This window comes from Pyrus communis, chromosome 12 (assembly GCF_041283825.1).
Source record: "Pyrus communis isolate YQ-2024b chromosome 12, ASM4128382v1, whole genome shotgun sequence".
Taxonomy (NCBI): Eukaryota; Viridiplantae; Streptophyta; class Magnoliopsida; order Rosales; family Rosaceae; genus Pyrus; species Pyrus communis.
Genome location: NC_142576.1, coordinates 6,046,655 through 6,066,004, shown reverse-complemented (window position 1 = coordinate 6,066,004; position 19,350 = coordinate 6,046,655). Strand labels below are relative to the sequence as shown.

Here is a 19,350-nt window from a genome sequence, read left to right as displayed (position 1 = left end):
ATGAATGCAAGAGAGAAGACGGGAACATGTATAGAGAGACTAGAGAGAATTTGAATTCATGTTTGCCGGTAATTCATGGTCCCATGCGGAACTTAGGAGAGATGTGGGTGTTTGTCGTCGTCGTCGCGGCGGGTTGGTGCCTTGGTAGATACAAATGCTGGGTTCTTTGAGTTTTCCTTCAGTTTTTTGATTTATTTTATTTGTTTCAAATTAAAGAAGAAGTATATCAAGATTATTTCAGGAATCAAGGTGGATGAGGAAGGAGCATTTTGATTTTTCAATTTTTAGTGCTGGGTGGGAATATAAGCTGGGATGGGAAAATAGGATTGGTGGGTGACATTAGCAGCATTCATGAAGAATGCTAGTAACCTTGCATGTGGTCCAATATTTTAGTGGATATTGTTGTGGGTATCATCACATGTATCTCGGGTTTGAAACTTTATCCTCTCCTAATAATATTTTCAAACCCTCGCCTCTCAATATTTTTTTAAAAAAAAAAGAAGAAAAGAATGCTAGTAACCTTCTTCTTTTGAATGTTTTTCGACTCTCTTTATCATTTAAGGTTTTACAATGATCCAAATTGTCTATTTCTTATATTACTCTTGAAAATCAACTCAGTGAAAATGGCTATCCCGTTGAAGAGACAAACCACATTATTCAGTTAAATACTGAAATTTTAATAAAATAAGTTAAACAGTCATGATTTCTAATTTTGTTGATATTATAAAATTAAACTATAAATAGTGAACGAAAAACTAAACTGTTTGATTATCACAACATTAGAAATTAAAAAGAGAAGTACAAAAAAATAGGGACCCGACTTCTCTGCCATTTCACTTCCCATACAATCCTATTATTTCTTATTTTGTGTGTTTACGGTTAAGCCACATTAATATTTTATATTGATTTTTTTATAAAGATAATTAGACAAAAACAATAGTAATATAAAATGTTGACGTGACTTAATCATGACCGCATAAATATGAAAGAATGAGAGTGTATGAGAAGTGGAAGGGCAAATAAGTCAAGTCCAAAAAATAGAACGAAAAGGTCCCACTGGAAAAGTATGATAAGTTGATAACGTCCCCTTGTACAAATAGTCATCGGCACGTAAAGTCTCTCGTTGTGAGTTTGGACTTGCACTGTTGCACATACGAGCAGAGTAGAATCCTCTTCCGTTTTAATTTTTTTTTTAAAATTTTTATTTTAAACGGTTATGATTAAGTCATACTAATATTTTATATTAAATTATCAAAAAACATTATGAGAAAAAAAAGAGAAAGAGCGAAATATGAAGGAAAGAGAATTCTAACCCCGGTACAAACATTCCCACGTGAAGAATGGAAGGAATGTTATTGAGATAGCAAATTCAAGGATTGTTTTATTGTCGATGAAGTCTGAATTAAATTTGATTACTTGCTGTCTTGCATTGCATCGCATGAATATGATAATCTAAGAGACGTTCAGTCACGTCACGTGACTCTGTTAGCGGCAGCGGTGGCGCCACCTCATACCCTTCTCAATTCATTATTAATCACGACAAAGCTTTTTTATTTTTTTATTTTTTATTCTCTTAATATAGTCTTACACTTACAGGCGACATAGACCTATTTGCATTAGGAATGTTTCCATAATCTAATTAATTATACACTGTCATGCATTTTAATTTTTTTACGTGACGATTATGTGATTGATTTAAAGTGCATTACGTAATCGGGCTTGTAGAGTTGTCTAATAGGAAGTTGTCATATTATTATAAGTAGGGCCGGATTAACCAAGATAAGAAAATGACGTTTATCTGTATTTGTGAGAGAATGTGAGACTAGTGAAAAAAACTTTTGATCTACTGAATTTCTTTTTTTCATTAGCTTGACATACCATCACGATTTATTGCATGATAGTTATTCCTGCGGTAATGGACAATAGATAGAATGTTTCACATGAGTTTTATCGTTAGATTCTAGGTTAATAATCTAATAATCAAAATCTAACGATAAAAATTTTCGTTGTATAAGATACACTGTATGTAACATCCCACATCGCCCAGGGGAGTGATCCATAAATGTATATACCTTTTTTTACTACACATAATGCTCGGCACCCCAAAAGAAATATGAGAACCATATACCTTTTTTTTTAATCCTAATACAACACTTATTTAATACGAGCATGATATTGAGTAAATCAAACGAAGACAACAAAAAGTAAATGCGATGATACATTGGCGAAAATCCAAACGGTGCAAATGCTTATAAAAAAGTTATGTTACTTTCTATATTTCTGATTAATTTTATAATGAAATCTCAATTTTGTTCATTAAACAAGAACGCGTAGAACAAAACGAGGTGGGATTATCATTTCTCTTTCAAAAATTTGATCACCTAACATGAGTTTAGGGCCCACAATTCGTATTTATGCTTACAAAACAGTCTCTCGTGCCGGTCCAATTTACTAAAGAAGAAAAAAGGGATGCCTCGTCTGTGACTGTAGTGCAAAAAGGCTCACATTCATGCCTGTGATTGCGTGCCACGTCACTACCATAACATGTTATTTAGTACGTACGTGTCCAACACTGACTGTCGAAATGTGCATGCATACAACTTGCTCAATTTAATTTGTTTAATTATACAACTAATTAATTAAATTATGAAATCCAAAAAACTTCGAATTTGCAATTACCAGCAACTCCTCCGGTTTCCACAAACCGTGGATTTCGGTCCTTTTGAACCTTTGATCACGGTATTGTCCCCCTTTACGCCGCCGTTTCAACCCCACAAACCTCGCATGACCTTGCGGTCGTTCTTCTTGTTTGAATCTACGAGAGTAAGAATTACGCGCCAAGACAACCAATCAAAAAGCGACGTGTCGTTGACCACCAGCCGCAAGGTATTATAATTTAAATTGTTATTTTTCGGGATTAGGAAAAGCAAAGATTACAGCAAATAATTAGTTGACGTATTTTCTTCAAGACCAAGAAAATACGTCTACCGCCCACTGTAAATTTTTTTTTTTACCGCTGGCAGTTCTAATTACTGCAGTAAATTTTCCTTTTTAACAATTTGTTAATCTTATAGAGGAGGATTCTCTACCCTCTTAATTTTTCTATCATTCTATCTTCTTTTATTTGAAAGGTCACGGTTAAGCCACGTCAACATCTTATATTGATTTTTTTATAGAGATAATAAGACAAAAAACAATGTGTGAGAGAAAAAGATGGAAAGAGATGAGAAGAGGAGGGTAGAACATCTTCCTCCTAATCTTATTGACCACGTTCCGGATGTGGATGTAATGTTCACAATATTTGAATTGAAAGCGTTACTACTAAATTTGACTTTGCCACTAAACTAAGCCACACAAAACCTATGACATTTCCAACTCATAAACCAAAGGATAAAAAGAAGATTAGGACAAGATGGTGGTCCTTGGCCTCAAAATACAAAGTGTTCCACTTATGCGATGAGAATCAAAACTAAAATTTTTCATCGTCGATAACATCGTCTTGTTAAACCAAGAGTTTTACGTAACATATGATAATGCATTAGTTCCGTATAATCAAACTACATATAACCAGATATATGAGATTTTTTAACCTTTTTTTTAGATTAATCATGTTGATAACAATATACTAAAGATGAGGATTCATGACATCACTTTTTTACATAATCTGAAGTGTCTATATTTTGACCTACTATAAAAAATCATGTCTATAAAAAATTAGCAAAATCTAAAATCATTGGATTAGGAATTTAGTAAGATCAATAAGAACAAAAATTAGAATATACCAAGCTCAACATACATTCCACAAAGTATATTTTTATTTAGGCAGAATAATTTCACCGGCATATTAACTGGACAATTAGAAATTTCTAGTCCTTTCCAATCTAAGATTTTTAACTAAAAAAATCGTAAAATTAATTGATATTATAATCCTTGCGCGCCACTCATTAGCCCAGTATTTAGAATCCACTGCAACCCACTGCCTTGACCATGAAAAACAGCCCCTAGTATCTTCCACCCACTGCCGACCACCCTATAAAACCCTCCTCCTTCCAAACCAATTTCCCAAACCAAATTCCAAAAATCCCAGAAAAACCCAAATCCCATCACAAAGTTCCCATCTTTTCTCTTTTGCGAGTTGTTTTCAGAAACGGTTTTTGAGTACGATCAAAACCCAGTACCCCATGGACACAAAGATCGGATCCCTCGACGTCTGCAAGCCGGCGTGCACCGACGTCGGGAGCCTCCCCATCGGCGCCGCTTCGGCAATACAGAGCTCTGCCCCCTCTACCGTGATCAACTCCTGCGACGCCACTCTTGGTCGCCACCTCGCGCGCCGACTCGTCCAAATCGGCGTCACTGACGTTTTCACTGTACCTGGTGACTTTAACTTGACCCTCCTCGACCACCTCATCGCCGAGCCCGGGCTCACCAACATCGGCTGCTGCAATGAACTCAATGCCGGGTACGCTGCTGACGGCTACGCTCGATCGCGGGGAGTCGGCGCATGTGTTGTTACTTTCACTGTGGGTGGGCTCAGTGTTCTCAATGCGATTGCCGGAGCTTACAGTGAGAATCTTCCATTGATCTGTATAGTTGGAGGGCCGAACTCGAACGATTACGGGACGAACAGGATTCTTCACCACACTATTGGATTGCCGGATTTTAGCCAAGAGCTGAGATGCTTTCAGACTGTGACTTGCTATCAGGTTAGTATGAAATCAAGATTTTGGTTTTTTAATTTATTTTTGAAGTTAAATTTTGATGATTTTTATTGGGGTTTTGTGAAAGATTTGTAGAGTTTGGTTTTGCTAAATTTGGAATGTGGGTTTTTACTGGGATGTGGTGAATAATCACAAGATTTTCCCATGTTTGGTTGTTTATTTTTTTGTTGAAATTTAATTTCAGTGATTCTTATTGGGTTTTTGATGGATTTGGTGAAAAGTTCAAATTTACCAAGTTTGGTTTTGTATTTGCCATTTATTTCAGTCATTTTTTTGGGTTTTGATGGATTTGTTGAAAAATTCATATTCATTTGATTTTGTTAAATTAATGTTTGGTTTTTTGCACTTTCTTAGTTCGTTTTTTAAAGTTTGCTAATTTTGGTATGTGGGTTTTCACTAGGCTGTGGTGAATAATCTGGAAGATGCGCATGAAATGATCGATACCGCAATTTCAACTGCTTTGAAAGAAAGCAAGCCTGTTTATATCAGCATAAGCTGCAACTTGGCTGGAGTTCCTCATCCTACATTTAGCCGGGAGCCTGTTCCATTTTCTTTATCTCCAAAGTACACATTCTTGGGTTTCTGATTCCATTTGGTTGAAGTGTTTTGGAAATGTTTATAACCTTTAGGTCTGAAATTTATATGTTTGTTCGTTTTGGTCTGCAGATTGAGCAATCATTTGGGCTTAGAGGCTGCGGTGGAGGCGGCTGCAGAGTTCTTGAACAAGGCAGTGAAGCCGGTTATGGTTGGTGGGCCTAAACTTCGAGTTGCACATGCCGGCGATGCCTTTGTTGAACTTGCTGATGCTAGTGGTTATGCTCTGGCTGTCATGCCATCTGCAAAGGGGCTTGTACCAGAGCACCACCCCCATTTTATTGGAACATACTGGGGTGCTGTGAGCACTGCTTTTTGCGCCGAGATAGTGGAGTCCGCAGATGCATACTTGTTTGCTGGACCCATTTTCAATGACTACAGCTCTGTTGGGTACTCTTTGCTTATCAAGAAGGAGAAGGCCATTATGGTGCAGCCTGATCGCGTGACCATAGCAAATGGCCCTTCATTTGGTTGTGTTCTTATGAAGGATTTCCTCAGAGCTCTTGCAAAGAAGCTCAGGCACAACAACACTGCTCATGAGAACTACCGCAGGATCTTTGTTCCTGATGGACACCCTCTAAAGTCTGCACCGAAAGAACCTTTGAGGGTTAATGTTCTGTTCCACCACATCCAGAATATGCTGTCAAGTGAAACTGCTGTGATTGCTGAGACAGGGGACTCATGGTTTAACTGCCAGAAACTGAAATTGCCGGCTGGTTGCGGGTAAGCCAAGGAGAGAATGTAGTTTTTCATGTTTCTTTCTATCTTATATAGTTGATGATTTAATTGGGAAGTTGGAATTGGGTTTGCAGGTATGAGTTCCAAATGCAATATGGATCAATCGGTTGGTCGGTTGGAGCAACTCTTGGGTATGCTCAGGCTGTTCCTGAGAAGCGTGTGATTGCTTTCATTGGTGACGGGAGTTTCCAGGTACATTTAATTTTCTCTAGCACTCTGTAAATTGTGAAGTACCCTTAACAACCTTATCAAATTTACTCAGTTAATTACTCAGATCTGTAGCATAACATTTCATCAATATCACGAATCATCAGTCTTTTGTTCATGTGTTTATGCTTTCATTGTTTCAATGCCTAATAGGTGACTGCTCAAGATGTGTCCACCATGATCCGAAATGGGCAGAAGACCATCATCTTCCTGATAAACAACGGCGGCTACACAATTGAGGTGGAGATCCACGACGGACCCTACAATGTGATCAAGAACTGGAACTACACTGGACTGGTTGATGCCATCCACAATGGGGAGGGCAAGTGCTGGACAACCAAGGTAATCACTTTGTTAATGCATTCTAATCGTCTCCGTAATCTAGTCCTCCAACTAATCAACCAAAGGGTTTCCTGGATCGTAAAACTCCTTGTAATCGAATCTGTTAATTCTGCAGGTCCGTTGCGAAGAGGAGCTGATCGAAGCGATTGAGACCGCAACCGGGGCAAAGAAGGATAGCTTGTGCTTCATAGAGGTGATAGTCCACAAGGATGATACCAGCAAAGAGTTGCTTGAGTGGGGGTCTAGGGTTTCTGCTGCCAACAGCCGCCCACCCAACCCCCAGTAAAATTTTCCATGTCATTTCCTTTCATCTACGCAGCGTCATTCCTTCTCGTTAAGGGTTTCTTCTATATGTTTCAATTTAACACATTTCCCTGCGGTCTGTTTTCATCGTTTAATTAGTTTATGTGATCTGAACGAGCATTCGACTCAAAACTAATTTGCATATTACATATTAGTGCAAAAACTCGCATTTCAAGTCAGATGACTTCCCAATGCGTCTTGTCACATGTAACGTGTGAATCTTTTGTATTTATACGTGCATAATTCTTATTGAGTGATACGATCATGAAAAATAATATTCTCGACAAATCCATGTGTTTAAACAACATTGTTGATTGTAACTAATCATGTGTCTAATATCAGGATTATTTAGGAGCTAAAATCTTCCAGCATTGTTTGACCCAAAATATTAACCTAATAATTATGTTTAGATGTGTCATCGTCGTAACTGGTTAATTATCAGTGCTTTATGACAAGGGAAGGACAGAAGAGAGCCATTTATTTACAACTGGAATCTATGAATGCAACAAAATGTGCACCATTGTTTATTTCGCGATGTTTTTTTTGTCGATTTGATTGCGTGGCAAGATATAGAACGCACAGCCTGTTTCTGAACTTTTACTCTGTTTTATATTTAGTCATTAACTTTAATCCTAGTTTAAATTTTACATATTTAAATTTGAATATATGAGACCACATGTATTGACACGTAATCAAACTTTCAGGCATGGATGGTTATCATAAAGGATTCCCAGCATATCATATGTGAAAATCCGCACTTTTTCAAACCCATAAAACAGACGAAATTCTAAGATTCCTCCTTGGGGCAAATACTTTTATGCATACCTCTTGCGGTTGATCTAAATGACTTAGCTTGCTCCGAATTACTATTTTCATGGTTTTGGATTGAAGAAAGTTGATGTTTTTTCATAAAGTAGCCCAACTTAGTTATAACCCCATGCAAAATCCCTCATCCAGTCACTGTGAGATTTATTTTCAACACACATTTTCACGTTTGACAAATTTTTAAGCTTAGCATGTGAACAACACAAATCGAGTGACATGCTGCATGTATGGCCGTTTGGCTTCACCCACAAGACAAACTTGCTCTGATATCAAATGAAAGTTGAGGTTCTACCATAAAAAAATTGAAATATTAGAAGTAGCCTAACTTACTTATAAGTCTATGCACGGTCTGTCTTCCTATTGATGTGAGATTCATTTTCAACACAAATTATTTTTTATTTGTGTTCTCGTTTCTTAGTTGCATGAGACGTCCATCAAGGTGTAGGCCGTGAGAATCTTTTTTTTTTTATTTTTTATTTTTGAAACAAGTAGTGAGAATCTTTACCAAAACCCTTTCCGAACCTTTGCCGGTAACTGATAGCATCTTCTAGGTCCTCCTCCATCAGCGGTGTGTGGATTTTCTTGGAAATTGACTGTCGATAGGGAATCATCTTTGTTAGCCATGCATCATTGTCCGCCATGTTCTCAAACAATTGCCCGAATAATCCAAATAGACGGCACCTGGTAGGAAAAGTGGGATAGCCATGCGGCATCATTATACTGGGGTGCTTTGATATTTGTTTGATACTCATTTGTAGTGTGTTTGTGGAGCGATTTTTCAGTGTGATTGAAATACGAGATAATATATTATGTGTCATTATACAAGTAGTGAGATATTTGTGTTTAAAAATTAACAACTTAAAAAATAAAATTTCCCACAACTTATATAATAACACGTGATGTACCACCTGTATTCTGAGCACAATGAAAAATTTCTCGTGCTTGTGAGACTCCACAATCAAGGCCAATGATGTAGATATCTACCCAAATAAATAAGAGAGTTTTAACGAAAAGCCCACGGTACTGTTCACTTTAATGAAAAACCACATTTTACACTAAAAATTCAATCATGGTACTATTTACTTTACCCTTTATTTTGTCATTATCATTAAAACTCAAAGTTTTCAAACCCTTTTCATTAGTTTTCTTAATAAATAAGTCGGGTGATTTTAACACTACATGTAAACGCATATGTGCATTTCTCGTGAAGGATGCAAGTATTATCTTTGTTTTCGTATACATTTTTCTTTCTAATCGTTGGGATTAAGATTCAACGATGATAAATAGTCACGTGGACTAAAATCTTATATAAAATATTGGTAATTAGTTCTCAATTTTACACGTGTCATAGCCAAAATAATTGTCGGTATACACTTCTTAAAAAAATTGTTCCATAACATATATTTACGTAGGTGTAAATATTAGTTTTGTTATGTAGACAATACATAGTAGTTGATGTGTGAGTGATGTGCCATAATATTTCTCAATATGCTAACAAGTAATAAGATATTGAGAAGAATAAAATATAGCCCTTGTACCATTGGAGAAGGAAAATTCTGAATATGCTCTATTCAATTTTTTTTATATTTTATTATAACAAACGATATTATCTATACTAAGGGGCAAAGAGAGTAGGCTAAGCCTCATAATAGGCTAGTAATAATAAGGTTTAAATTTGTTTTTGACGAGAATTGAACCTTAGACTTCTCACTTACAAGTAAAAAAAAAATACTACTAAACCCGTACCGTAGTACTAAGTATCAACTATTGGAGATGGTAATTTCGACAACTAAAAACGAAATGGTAATCATGAAAATGCATTTTGTTACTACCAACCTCAGCGAGAACACAAATTTGTGAAGATTGAGATTCATGAAAAGCCATACCAAGGATCACAATGCAATACCGTTTAAGCCACCAAAAAGCATTTGTCTATATTCAACAAAATTTCGATGAGACGCGATGGATTTTACACCTACGGATCAATGCTGACATTGCTTGGTGCGTGAACAAGACGACCATTTTGGAGCAGGGTGCTTGGAAAGGGGGCTCGACAGTCGGTAATGTGAGATTTTAATCGCGGCATGTTGGGGTGAGCTCTTCTACATCGGTGGCATCGAAGCTCCGTAGACAACAGGCTATCATCATCTTTTAGCTTTGCTTTTCCATCACTACTGACTTCCTCTACTGCATCCATGGAGTCTCGAAAGAAAGCAGTGTTGAAGGAGTTCCACTGTTTCTTGTTCTTCAAATGTATTGAATCGAAATGCTGGCTAATAACATGCAGATGCAGTTGTCGCATTGAGGGATCCTGCAAGAGATGATATCCCAAAAAGTTCAAGTTTATTATTTACACCTAGTCTGATGTATTAGTACTAACCTCACCAGTCCTTTAGCAAAAAGGATTTCGAAAGGCAACGTTGGAGAAAACGAATATAACAGCAAGCTCTAAGAAAAGTAGCATGTGTACCGAGTGATATCCAAGACGGAAGACCAAAGATGAATCATCATGCAAGTTGGAATTCCGGTCGGGTCACTTGTGTTGTGCAAAAGACGGAGTAAATGGTACTACATGGCTAAGTATAAAATCGTTGTTAAGATATTCCCTCATTTTGATGAAAGAATTGGTCCTCACCGAAGACATGTTCACATAAATCAAAGGCCGAGACGTTGAATTTGTTATGCAGCTGGCCTCCTTGTTCTGCCTGTGTTTGGCAAGAAATAAGACATTTGCTTCTGCTGTCACATAAATATAAAGTACGAGATGTAGTGTGAGCTTGTTCTGTTACTTTATGATATTTTGATGTTGCAAGTTTTTAATCGTAAAAGGTAGATAAGAACGACATATTTGCGATTAAATTTTTCACTGTTTTTTATTCTTCTTTTCGATACAAGAATCAACATTACTCACTATCGAAAGGACATATTCAAATTTTCATAAGTACGGAATTTAACACAAAATACAACTCATAAACTACGAAAAACAGAATTGTTTGATGATCCAAGCAACACTAAACCAAACAATTTTATATTTAAGGAAAACTAACGAAAAGTCCAAAAAAATTGTAGTTTTAATGAAAAAGGACAAATAAAAGTGTAGTGAATAGTATCAGGGAAATGCAAAAATATGGTTTTTTGTTAAAAATGAACAATACAGGAAGTGTTTCGTTAAAACTTCCATTTATTTAATCGAGCTTCATTTGACTTTCACTTTTTTTGGCGTTGGTTCTTATTAGCTCTTTCTTTAACGGTTTCTCGTCTATTGTTTTTATTGCTCTGTTTGTTTGATATCATGAACATTTACTCTGTAGCTTTGATTTTTCTGGATGAAGACTTCCTAAAGCTAAACGACGACAAATCTGATGGAGATATTTTCAACAACATTAAAGCCGCCACCGCATCAATACAAGCTGAGTAAGGGAATCCCTTCGTATTTCGGTGACCTACGGCATGTTGAATCCTTGGACATGTCAAGTTCCACCAGAGTGTGCGAAACTTACTTTCCTTTCGCTTTTTGAATCTCTCAAATAATCAGCTCGTCGGCAGGATCTCAACGGGTACTCAGCTTTCGACATTTCCGATAGCTTCCGTTACAAGAAACAAAGGATTATGGAGTCCACCTTTTAACGGTGGATACAAAGCAGAGTTCTCATCACCACCAACATTGAATGGACGCCTTCCAAATTCTGGACATCGTCATGAGATACTTGCGATCTTTATGTTTGAATTTGTTAAGACCTATCTCCGTATACTTTCCTCATATATCAAGCACAAAAAAGTGAAAACCAAAGTCAAAATGAAATGGTTATCGTGAAATGCTTTAATCCACATATAGAATTAAAAACGATTTCATTAATTAACCCACCTGTAGCCTTGTAAAAGAGGGACTTAAGCATAGTTTGAAAGTGCTTTTAAAATAACTGAAAGCGTTTTTAAAGAAAATATTTTTAGGTTCTAAAAGCATTTGAAGTACTTTATAGATCGAAGAAGCATCACTTCAAGTGTTTTTTCCAAGATTTACTTGCGTTTTTATTAAAGATTAATTTCAAAAATATTTTTACTAAAAGAACTTTCAGTTATTTTAAAACCACTTCCAACAAGCTATTAAATAAAATCGAGAGGATAATGCATGTATCTGAACGTGGGGAATACACTCCCTTGCGTGAAGTTTTAGCCTATCTCTTGTCAACATTGAAAAATCAACCCACAATTCAAACCCCACAAGGAATATGGGGAAAGACTTTGAAGTCAACAAGTCAAGCAAACCACAAATTTGGTAGAAACCATTACCACGTTTTTCTTAGCGTCTCTAAGAACCATACATACACACGTCAATCCGTTTGAGTCACTTCAGTTATTTAGAATTCGTTTGATAATTATTATTTTTTATTTTTTAAAATTAAAAGTAGTTACTAAAAAAGTTTTTAATTTAAAAAAAAAATAAAATGGTTATTAAACAGCCTATTGGAGCTTGGAAATTACTTTATTTTTTGTTTGTAGTTTTCACCTTTTTGTACTTGAGATAAGGGAAAATGGGAGATGAAATGGTTATACATGTAGATGTTGTGCAATTGGCTGTGCAGAACTGAAATTCAAATTACAATCACATCACAACAAATTGCAGTTCAATAAAATGAGGCAGTGTGTGAAAACTAAAATGTGGCCCTTTCACGCACAAGACTTTTTTTTGTGTGTTTAAAAGATTTTTTTCCCTTCTATGGCATATTTATAAGTACAAAATTTAGTCTGAAAGTCAACTTTGTAACACAATACCTTCTACTGAATAATAGATATAGAAGAATCTAAAGGAAGGTATATGTTAAAGAAATGAAGTCTTTAACCAAGAAAAAATATATATAAAAAGATACAGTATTTTTAAAACAGAAAACCATTTGGGTATTTTTCAAATTTGAACTTAGTTAAGTTATGCATATATAGTTTTTTTTTGGAATATATATATATATATATATATAATTAATTAATTAATTAAAAGTTCCCTTGGAGATGGAGGCTCTGTGCAGCTGTTCCTTCGGGACCCCATAGCCGCCACTAACTAAGACCAAATTGGTCTTTGGCTCACACGCCATTACACAATCTATCAATGCATATGTAATTATTCACAACAGAAAACAAAGTAAATTTACAAAGAAGAATAGCTAGGGACCTGCCTAAGCTGTTCCTTCCTTACATTTGGTGTCACATATCAGCAACAATTTCCGATGAAAACTCCTCTGCTTTCATGGCTTTTCTTACTCCGCATTTGCTATGTTTCACTCACCTTCCATACGTTTGTGGTTTCTAGCCAATGTCCCGGGGATCAGCAATCTTTGTTGCTACAATTGAAGAACAGCCTCGTATTTGACACTGCAACATCTAAAAAACTTGTGAAGTGGAAGAATGGATCGGATTACTGCTCTTGGGAAGGAGTGTCCTGCAAAAAGGGTTGTGTTTCGAATTTGGACTTGAGCAGCGAGGCGATTTGTGGTGGACTTGATAATTTGAGTTCTCTTTTCGGTCTGAAATCAATCGAGAACCTGAATTTGGCTTACAACTTCTTCAACTACACTCAGATTCCTTCCGAGTTCAAGCAGTTAACTGGTTTGAGTAATCTTAACTTGTCAAATGCTGGCTTTGCGGGGCAGGTTCCAATTGAGATTTCGCACTTGACGAGGTTGGTAACTCTTGATTTGTCTACCTTTTATTTCCCCGGAACTCCTTCGTTGAATCTTGAGAATCCGAAATTGAATGTGCTGCTTGCGAACTTTTCTGAGCTTGTTGAACTTCATCTTGATGGTGTGAATATATCAGCACAGGGGACCGAGTGGTGTCAAGCGATATCATCTTCGTTGCCAAAATTGAGGGTGTTGAGCTTGTCCTCTTGTAATCTTTCAGGCCCTATTTATAGTTCACTACTGAAGCTTCAATCTCTCTCGGTTATTCGTATTGAGAACAACAATTTGTCTACTCATGTTCCGGAGTTCTTCTCGAATTTCCCGAATTTGACTTCCTTACGAATGGTGAATTCTGGATTACATGGTGCATTCCCTAAGAAGATCTTCCAGGTACCTACACTGCAGACTATTGACTTATCCGATAATCCGGAGCTTCAAGGTTCCTTACCAGAATTTCCGAAGAAGGGATCTCTTCGATCCCTGGTTCTCAATGGGGCAAATTTTTCAGGCCAGTTGCTTCCAAACTCTATTGGGAACCTCAAATTCCTGTCCAAAATAGATATTGCAAATTGCAGTTTCACTGGATCAATCCCAAAGTCAATCGAAGACCTTACGCGGTTGGTTTATCTGGACTTGGCAACGAACAAGTTCAATGGTTCAGTTCCATCCTTCAGTATGGCCAAGAATCTGACCCTAATAAATCTTTCATGCAATCAGCTAACGGGTCAGATTAATTCCTCGCACTGGGAAAACTGGACTAATCTGGTGAGTCTCGACTTGCGACAAAATCTACTTAATGGGACTATTCCACCATCTGTGTTTTCTCTTCCCATGCTGCAGAAGCTACAGCTTTCCAACAATCAATTTTCTGGTCATTTGCATGGATTTGCTAATAATTCTGTACTGGACACCCTTGATTTGAGTAGCAACAAGTTGGAAGGGCCAATTCCGGTGTCTATCTTTAATTTCAGTGAGCTCAAGATACTTTCACTTTCTTCGAACAACTTCAGTGGCGCCTTTTCACTTAATAGCCTTCAGCGGCTGGGAAATCTTTCGAGTCTTGATCTTTCATACAATAGCTTGTTGATTAATTATGATAGTTCCAGTTCCTCGTTTTCCTCTTATCCCCGCATTACCACATTGAAATTGGCTTCTGGAAAGTTGGGAGTGTTTCCTGATTTCTTGAGATATCAATCTCAATTACGCTATTTGGACCTTTCATTAAACCAGATTCATGGTGAGGTACCCAACTGGATTTGGAGGCTCAGTAGTCTTAGTCAACTAAATCTTTCTTGCAACCTTCTGGTAACTCTACCAGGTCCTTTCCCCAATCTTACTTCTACTTTGTCTGTGCTTGACCTTCATTCCAACCAGCTTCAGGGACAAATTCCAATGCTTCCACGATTGGCCACTTATCTGGATTATTCAAGAAATAATTTCAGCTCAAGCATTCCGGCTGACATTGGTGATTTCCTTATGTACACTATGTTCTTCTCTCTTTCAAGCAACAAGTTAAATGGAAGCATTCCAAAATCGATGTGCCGACCATATCTTCAGGTTCTTGATTTGTCCAATAATTCTCTAAGTGGCCCGATTCCCCAATGCTTGACTACCATAAGCGGGACACTGGCCGTACTTAATCTAAGGAGAAACAGACTTAATGGTTCTGTTCCTGATGGATTTCCTCAGCATTGTGGTTTAAGAACTCTTGACCTCAATGAAAATCAGATAGAAGGTCGATTTCCAAAATCACTTGGCAATTGCAGAATGCTTGAGGTTTTAAACATTGGAAACAATCAGATAAGAGATACCTATCCTTGCTTGTTGAAGCCGATGTCCTCCTTGCGTGTCCTTGTTTTGCGATCCAACCGTTTTTATGGACACCTGGGATGTAACAAAATCAGTGGTACCTGGCCAAAGCTTCAAATTGTTGACATAGCTCGCAACAATTTTACTGGGGAAATACCAGGAAGTTTTTTGAAAACTTGGCAAGCAATGATGGCTGACAAAGATGATGCCGTGTCAAAGATTAATCACCTCCAATTTCAAGTTACCAGCCAGGTATACTATCAGGATTCTGTAACAGTAACCACCAAAGGTCGAGAGGTGGAATTGGTAAAGACCTTAACAGTGTTCACCTCGATAGACATCTCCTGCAACAGTTTTAATGGATCAATACCTGAGGAAGTGGGGAAGCTCATATCACTCTATGCCCTAAATTTGTCCAGTAATGCTCTCACAGGCGCAATCCCATCATCACTGGGTAACCTACGGCATCTTGAGTCCTTAGACCTTTCGGACAACAAATTGAGCGGAACAATTCCATCAGAACTTTCCAAACTTAATTTCCTCTCATTCCTAGATCTCTCGAGCAATCAACTTGTCGGGAAGATTCCAACCGGCACTCAGATTCAGTCCTTTTCAGCAGATTCTTTCGCAGGCAATAAAGGATTATATGGGCCACCGTTAGATGACGGATCAGCAAGGTTGTCACCAACATTAGAAGGCAAACATTCCAATTCTGCGCACGGAATTGATTGGGATCTGATTGGTGCTGAAGTTGGATTTATTGTTGGCTTTGGAGTTGCGGTCGTGTCACTTGTGTTGTGCAAGAGATGGAGTAAATGGTATTACAAAACAATGTATAAAATCCTTGTTAAGATATTTCCTCAGCTTGAAGATAGAATTGGTCCTCACCGAAGACATGTCCACATAAATCAAAGGTTCGGACGCTGAAATTAATGATCATGGGGACCAATGCAGCTGGACCTCAAGCCATGCCTGGGGAATTTGAGATCCAACAAATAAGAAGTTTGCTTTTTGGGTTTAACTTTTAAATTTGTGTATGTTCTAGTTATATTTGTAATAGTTTATTGTGTATCTTTATGCTTTGTTTTCAATAAACTTCCTCGTACCGTCGAGGTTCTTGAAGTTAGCGTAATCTGATAAACCCAAAAGAGTGTACTTCATGTAATGCATTATTTGTTCGAATTGTGTAGTACGATGTCCAGACCAACTCCACCCAAAAGAGTACTACAAAGAAAATCTTGACTTATGAATTGCGATATGTTTTAACATCTTGCCATTCAATTTTAAACTCATCATATCCAGTACTACGACACCTAATGATTTATTTTTCACCTCAAATTATAAGAGAGCAAACTAGCGCTTTTTGTTTCAGAATTTCCTCACCAACTTTTATATCTGAGATCGCACCAAAAGGCAAAAGCCAACCCTCTCAGGTAACAAGAAGAAATGAAAAACTCAACCGCTTTTACAGAATCAGCAAACTACGGTTCAATCAGTATTCTCTCTTTCATGTCAGAGCACAATAAAATACTCATCTGCTTTTACAAGAGCTGAGTCACTCGCCCAATTTCAACTGGTTTTAGGATGAACCTCAACTTCAATTATAGGACAAAAACTTCTATCGTTTAAGACTTTAAGCTGACAAATGCGAAGTATCGATCGCGATGATTAGGTCTTCCATACTAATACTTAACTACTAAAAGAGAGGATTAACACTTAATAGGATTTGAATTGGGCGTGTTCAGTTACCCCGATAAATCCTCCACAGAGCAGACTACGACAGTCACAATTCCACGATACCATAGTTACATACAATACATGAGTTTTTCGGAGAATATATTTCTCTTGCTACCCAGAAAATCAACATGAGCATACACAAACCATTCTGTTTTTCTTCCACCTATAACGGTATGTGTATATGATCGACTATATGTGGCCTTAGTCAGTCAAAAACTAAAATCGGAATAACATGAAGATTGCAGATATGCCTAGACTACTTCAAAGTGAATTAGAAGTCAATTAAATCATAAACCTGAGTAATGCACTGAAAATTTCTGGTTTGGAATCTCTGACGCTCGGGGAATAAGCAAAATGCATGCAACAAAGCCTCCATTGTTAAACCTGAAATAACAACAGTATATCAAGTTTAATTTTCTTTTCATTGGAATCCTGGGTAAACATAATTCTTTCAAACAGATCGGATGCAAATACCAACATCTTACAGATTTGTAATTTCATATTGTGAACTAGCACCGCAACAAAATATTTACATGTATATTGCATAGTATTTCTAAATGCTTACCAATTGGTAGCATTAGCTATTATATTGCAGTGTAAACCTCCTTCTGAATGAATGAAGCTGAGTGATATCTCCCACAAATGTGAAGAACTTGTTGGAATCAATGCTTTTCTCTGAAGCTTTAGCCCTTATCAAAGACAAAATCTTCGATTAATGACTCAAGTCCACTAAAACAAGTCTAGAATTTCCAAGCTTATTCCTAAATTCTATAACTTTCTCAACAATAATATCAGATGCCGTTGCAAGGTTAAATTGCAAATCTGCTGTTGAAATGGAAGGAAATGCCAGAGTGGAAGCATCGTTTAGAGAACCATCACCGCCAACAGAGCCTACAACTAGCTCTTTACCTTCCTTTGACTCCTTACCAGATTTTTCAGAAAGTGAACCTGTTCCTTTCAAAGAGGTTTCCTTTTCTTCAGTAATTTGAGAAGCATTAGAATCCGGTACACTCTTTGAAGTCGATTCAGTATTGGCAGGACCATCTGTTTTCTTTAAGAACTTCATTATACCTAGTTGAGTTTTTGCACCAGAGTTCTTCTGACCAAAATAACCATTGGGAAGTGTATCTAACGGACCAAGTCCACTATATGCATCAACGGAAGATTGAACATCACTCTCACTCTGGCAACAAGTAATTCTAGCAAACCCTTCACTCAGCTTAGGCAGTTCTTTCTTCTGCAGCATTCTATTCACAATCGCCACAGCTTTCCTGCCTTGCACGTTTCCTTCATGGCCAGTTCGCTTCACATACTGCAGTATACAAAGCTTGGCAGGAAGATCAAGCACCACAGCATGAACATCAACTTGGGAACTACCACCAAGCTTCACAAATTCATCCCCTTGTTCTTTCTCTACATTACACCTATCTATAAACACACTCCTCCCATCCTTCAACGCATTCATTGCACTCTCTATACACTGCCCTTTCGTTCCGGGGCCTTCCGGCTTTACCATTTTTGATAGTATCTTACAAAAACATAAAATATGAACATATAACAGCATAAGACAAGAACCCAAATGAATAGAAATCCGGAGTACCATACTACGTACTGAAAATAGCAATCTTGAGCCCACTGCGACATTTCATCGAACACACTGTGCGCACAGAGATATACCTGGCAAACGCGAACCCAAGGGCGAGTGGAGCGCATGACATATTCGCAGAAGGTAGACTTGCCGCTTCCAGGCGCACCCACCAATATTACTTCGACAGGCTTTCCTTGTTTTTCTTCCCCAGCCAAAAGCGCGTACAGTTTTTACGATCACCGAAGGCGACGACGACTGAGGATGGTAAAACGCGGCGTTTTTGGAGAAGGGACGTACCTTTGGCTGTTTCGTCGATATCCATGTCCATGTTTTGGAAGACTCTGCGAGGCACTTTTGAATTAACGGCGGAAAAGCAGCGGTTTCTTCTTCCACTGGGCTAGAAGATTGAAGCTTCTATTGCCGGTGCCTGGTGCTTGCGTAATGGGACACATGTCACACATCGTCGACCCGAAAATTGACAAGATCCGATTCGATTTGGATTTTATCCATATATTTCCCTCTTCCCAAACGCTAACGCGTAAACGAAAAGTACTTTTAATCACTAGTTTTAGACCTGGTTTGGTACTGAGGTGATTCTGAAAAAAGCTGCTATAAAAAAAAGCTGGGAGCTGTTTTTTTGTTTGGTAAACACTCAGCTTCAGCTTTTTTTCACAGTTTTGGATGAAAAAAAGCCAAAAACAAGAAGCTGCAAAACCTAACTTTGAAAAACCGGCTTTTTTCACATTTGTTTTACATAAAAGTTTACCAAACACTCTAATACTGCTTTTTTTTTCTTTCAAAAGCACTTCTACAA

The 19,350-nt window shown here is 37.5% G+C and overlaps 3 protein-coding genes across 4 annotated transcripts; 2 read left to right on the top strand and 1 right to left on the bottom strand.

The window, feature by feature from the left end:
• Positions 1–3,601: 3,601 nt before the first annotated feature.
• Positions 3,602–7,193, top strand: LOC137744814 (pyruvate decarboxylase 2). Its single transcript, XM_068484616.2, has 6 exons — positions 3,602–4,706; positions 5,122–5,285; positions 5,388–6,038; positions 6,128–6,245; positions 6,414–6,602; positions 6,718–7,193. Exons 1-6 carry the CDS (start codon positions 4,182–4,184, stop codon positions 6,886–6,888), a joined length of 1,818 nt encoding a protein of 605 aa, XP_068340717.2. The 5' UTR covers positions 3,602–4,181; the 3' UTR covers positions 6,889–7,193.
• Positions 7,194–12,949: 5,756 nt separating this feature from the next.
• Positions 12,950–16,333, top strand: LOC137745638 (receptor-like protein 7). Its single transcript, XM_068485626.2, has one exon. It carries the CDS (start codon positions 12,950–12,952, stop codon positions 16,136–16,138), a length of 3,189 nt encoding a protein of 1,062 aa, XP_068341727.2. The 3' UTR covers positions 16,139–16,333.
• A 587-nt stretch (positions 16,334–16,920) lies between these two features.
• On the bottom strand, positions 16,921–19,098 carry LOC137745641 (transcription factor bHLH140-like). 2 transcript variants are annotated; one of them, XM_088681079.1, is made up of 3 exons: positions 18,626–19,069; positions 17,514–18,476; positions 16,921–17,332 (listed from the first exon to the last, which is right to left on the bottom strand). In XM_088681079.1, exons 1-2 carry the CDS (start codon positions 18,659–18,661, stop codon positions 17,661–17,663), a joined length of 852 nt encoding a protein of 283 aa, XP_088537205.1. In that variant the 5' UTR covers positions 18,662–19,069; the 3' UTR covers positions 16,921–17,332; positions 17,514–17,660. The 2 variants fall into 2 exon arrangements, with proteins under 2 accessions (XP_088537205.1, XP_068341729.2); XM_068485628.2 differs by having other exon boundaries at positions 17,514–19,098.
• Positions 19,099–19,350: the final 252 nt, after the last annotated feature.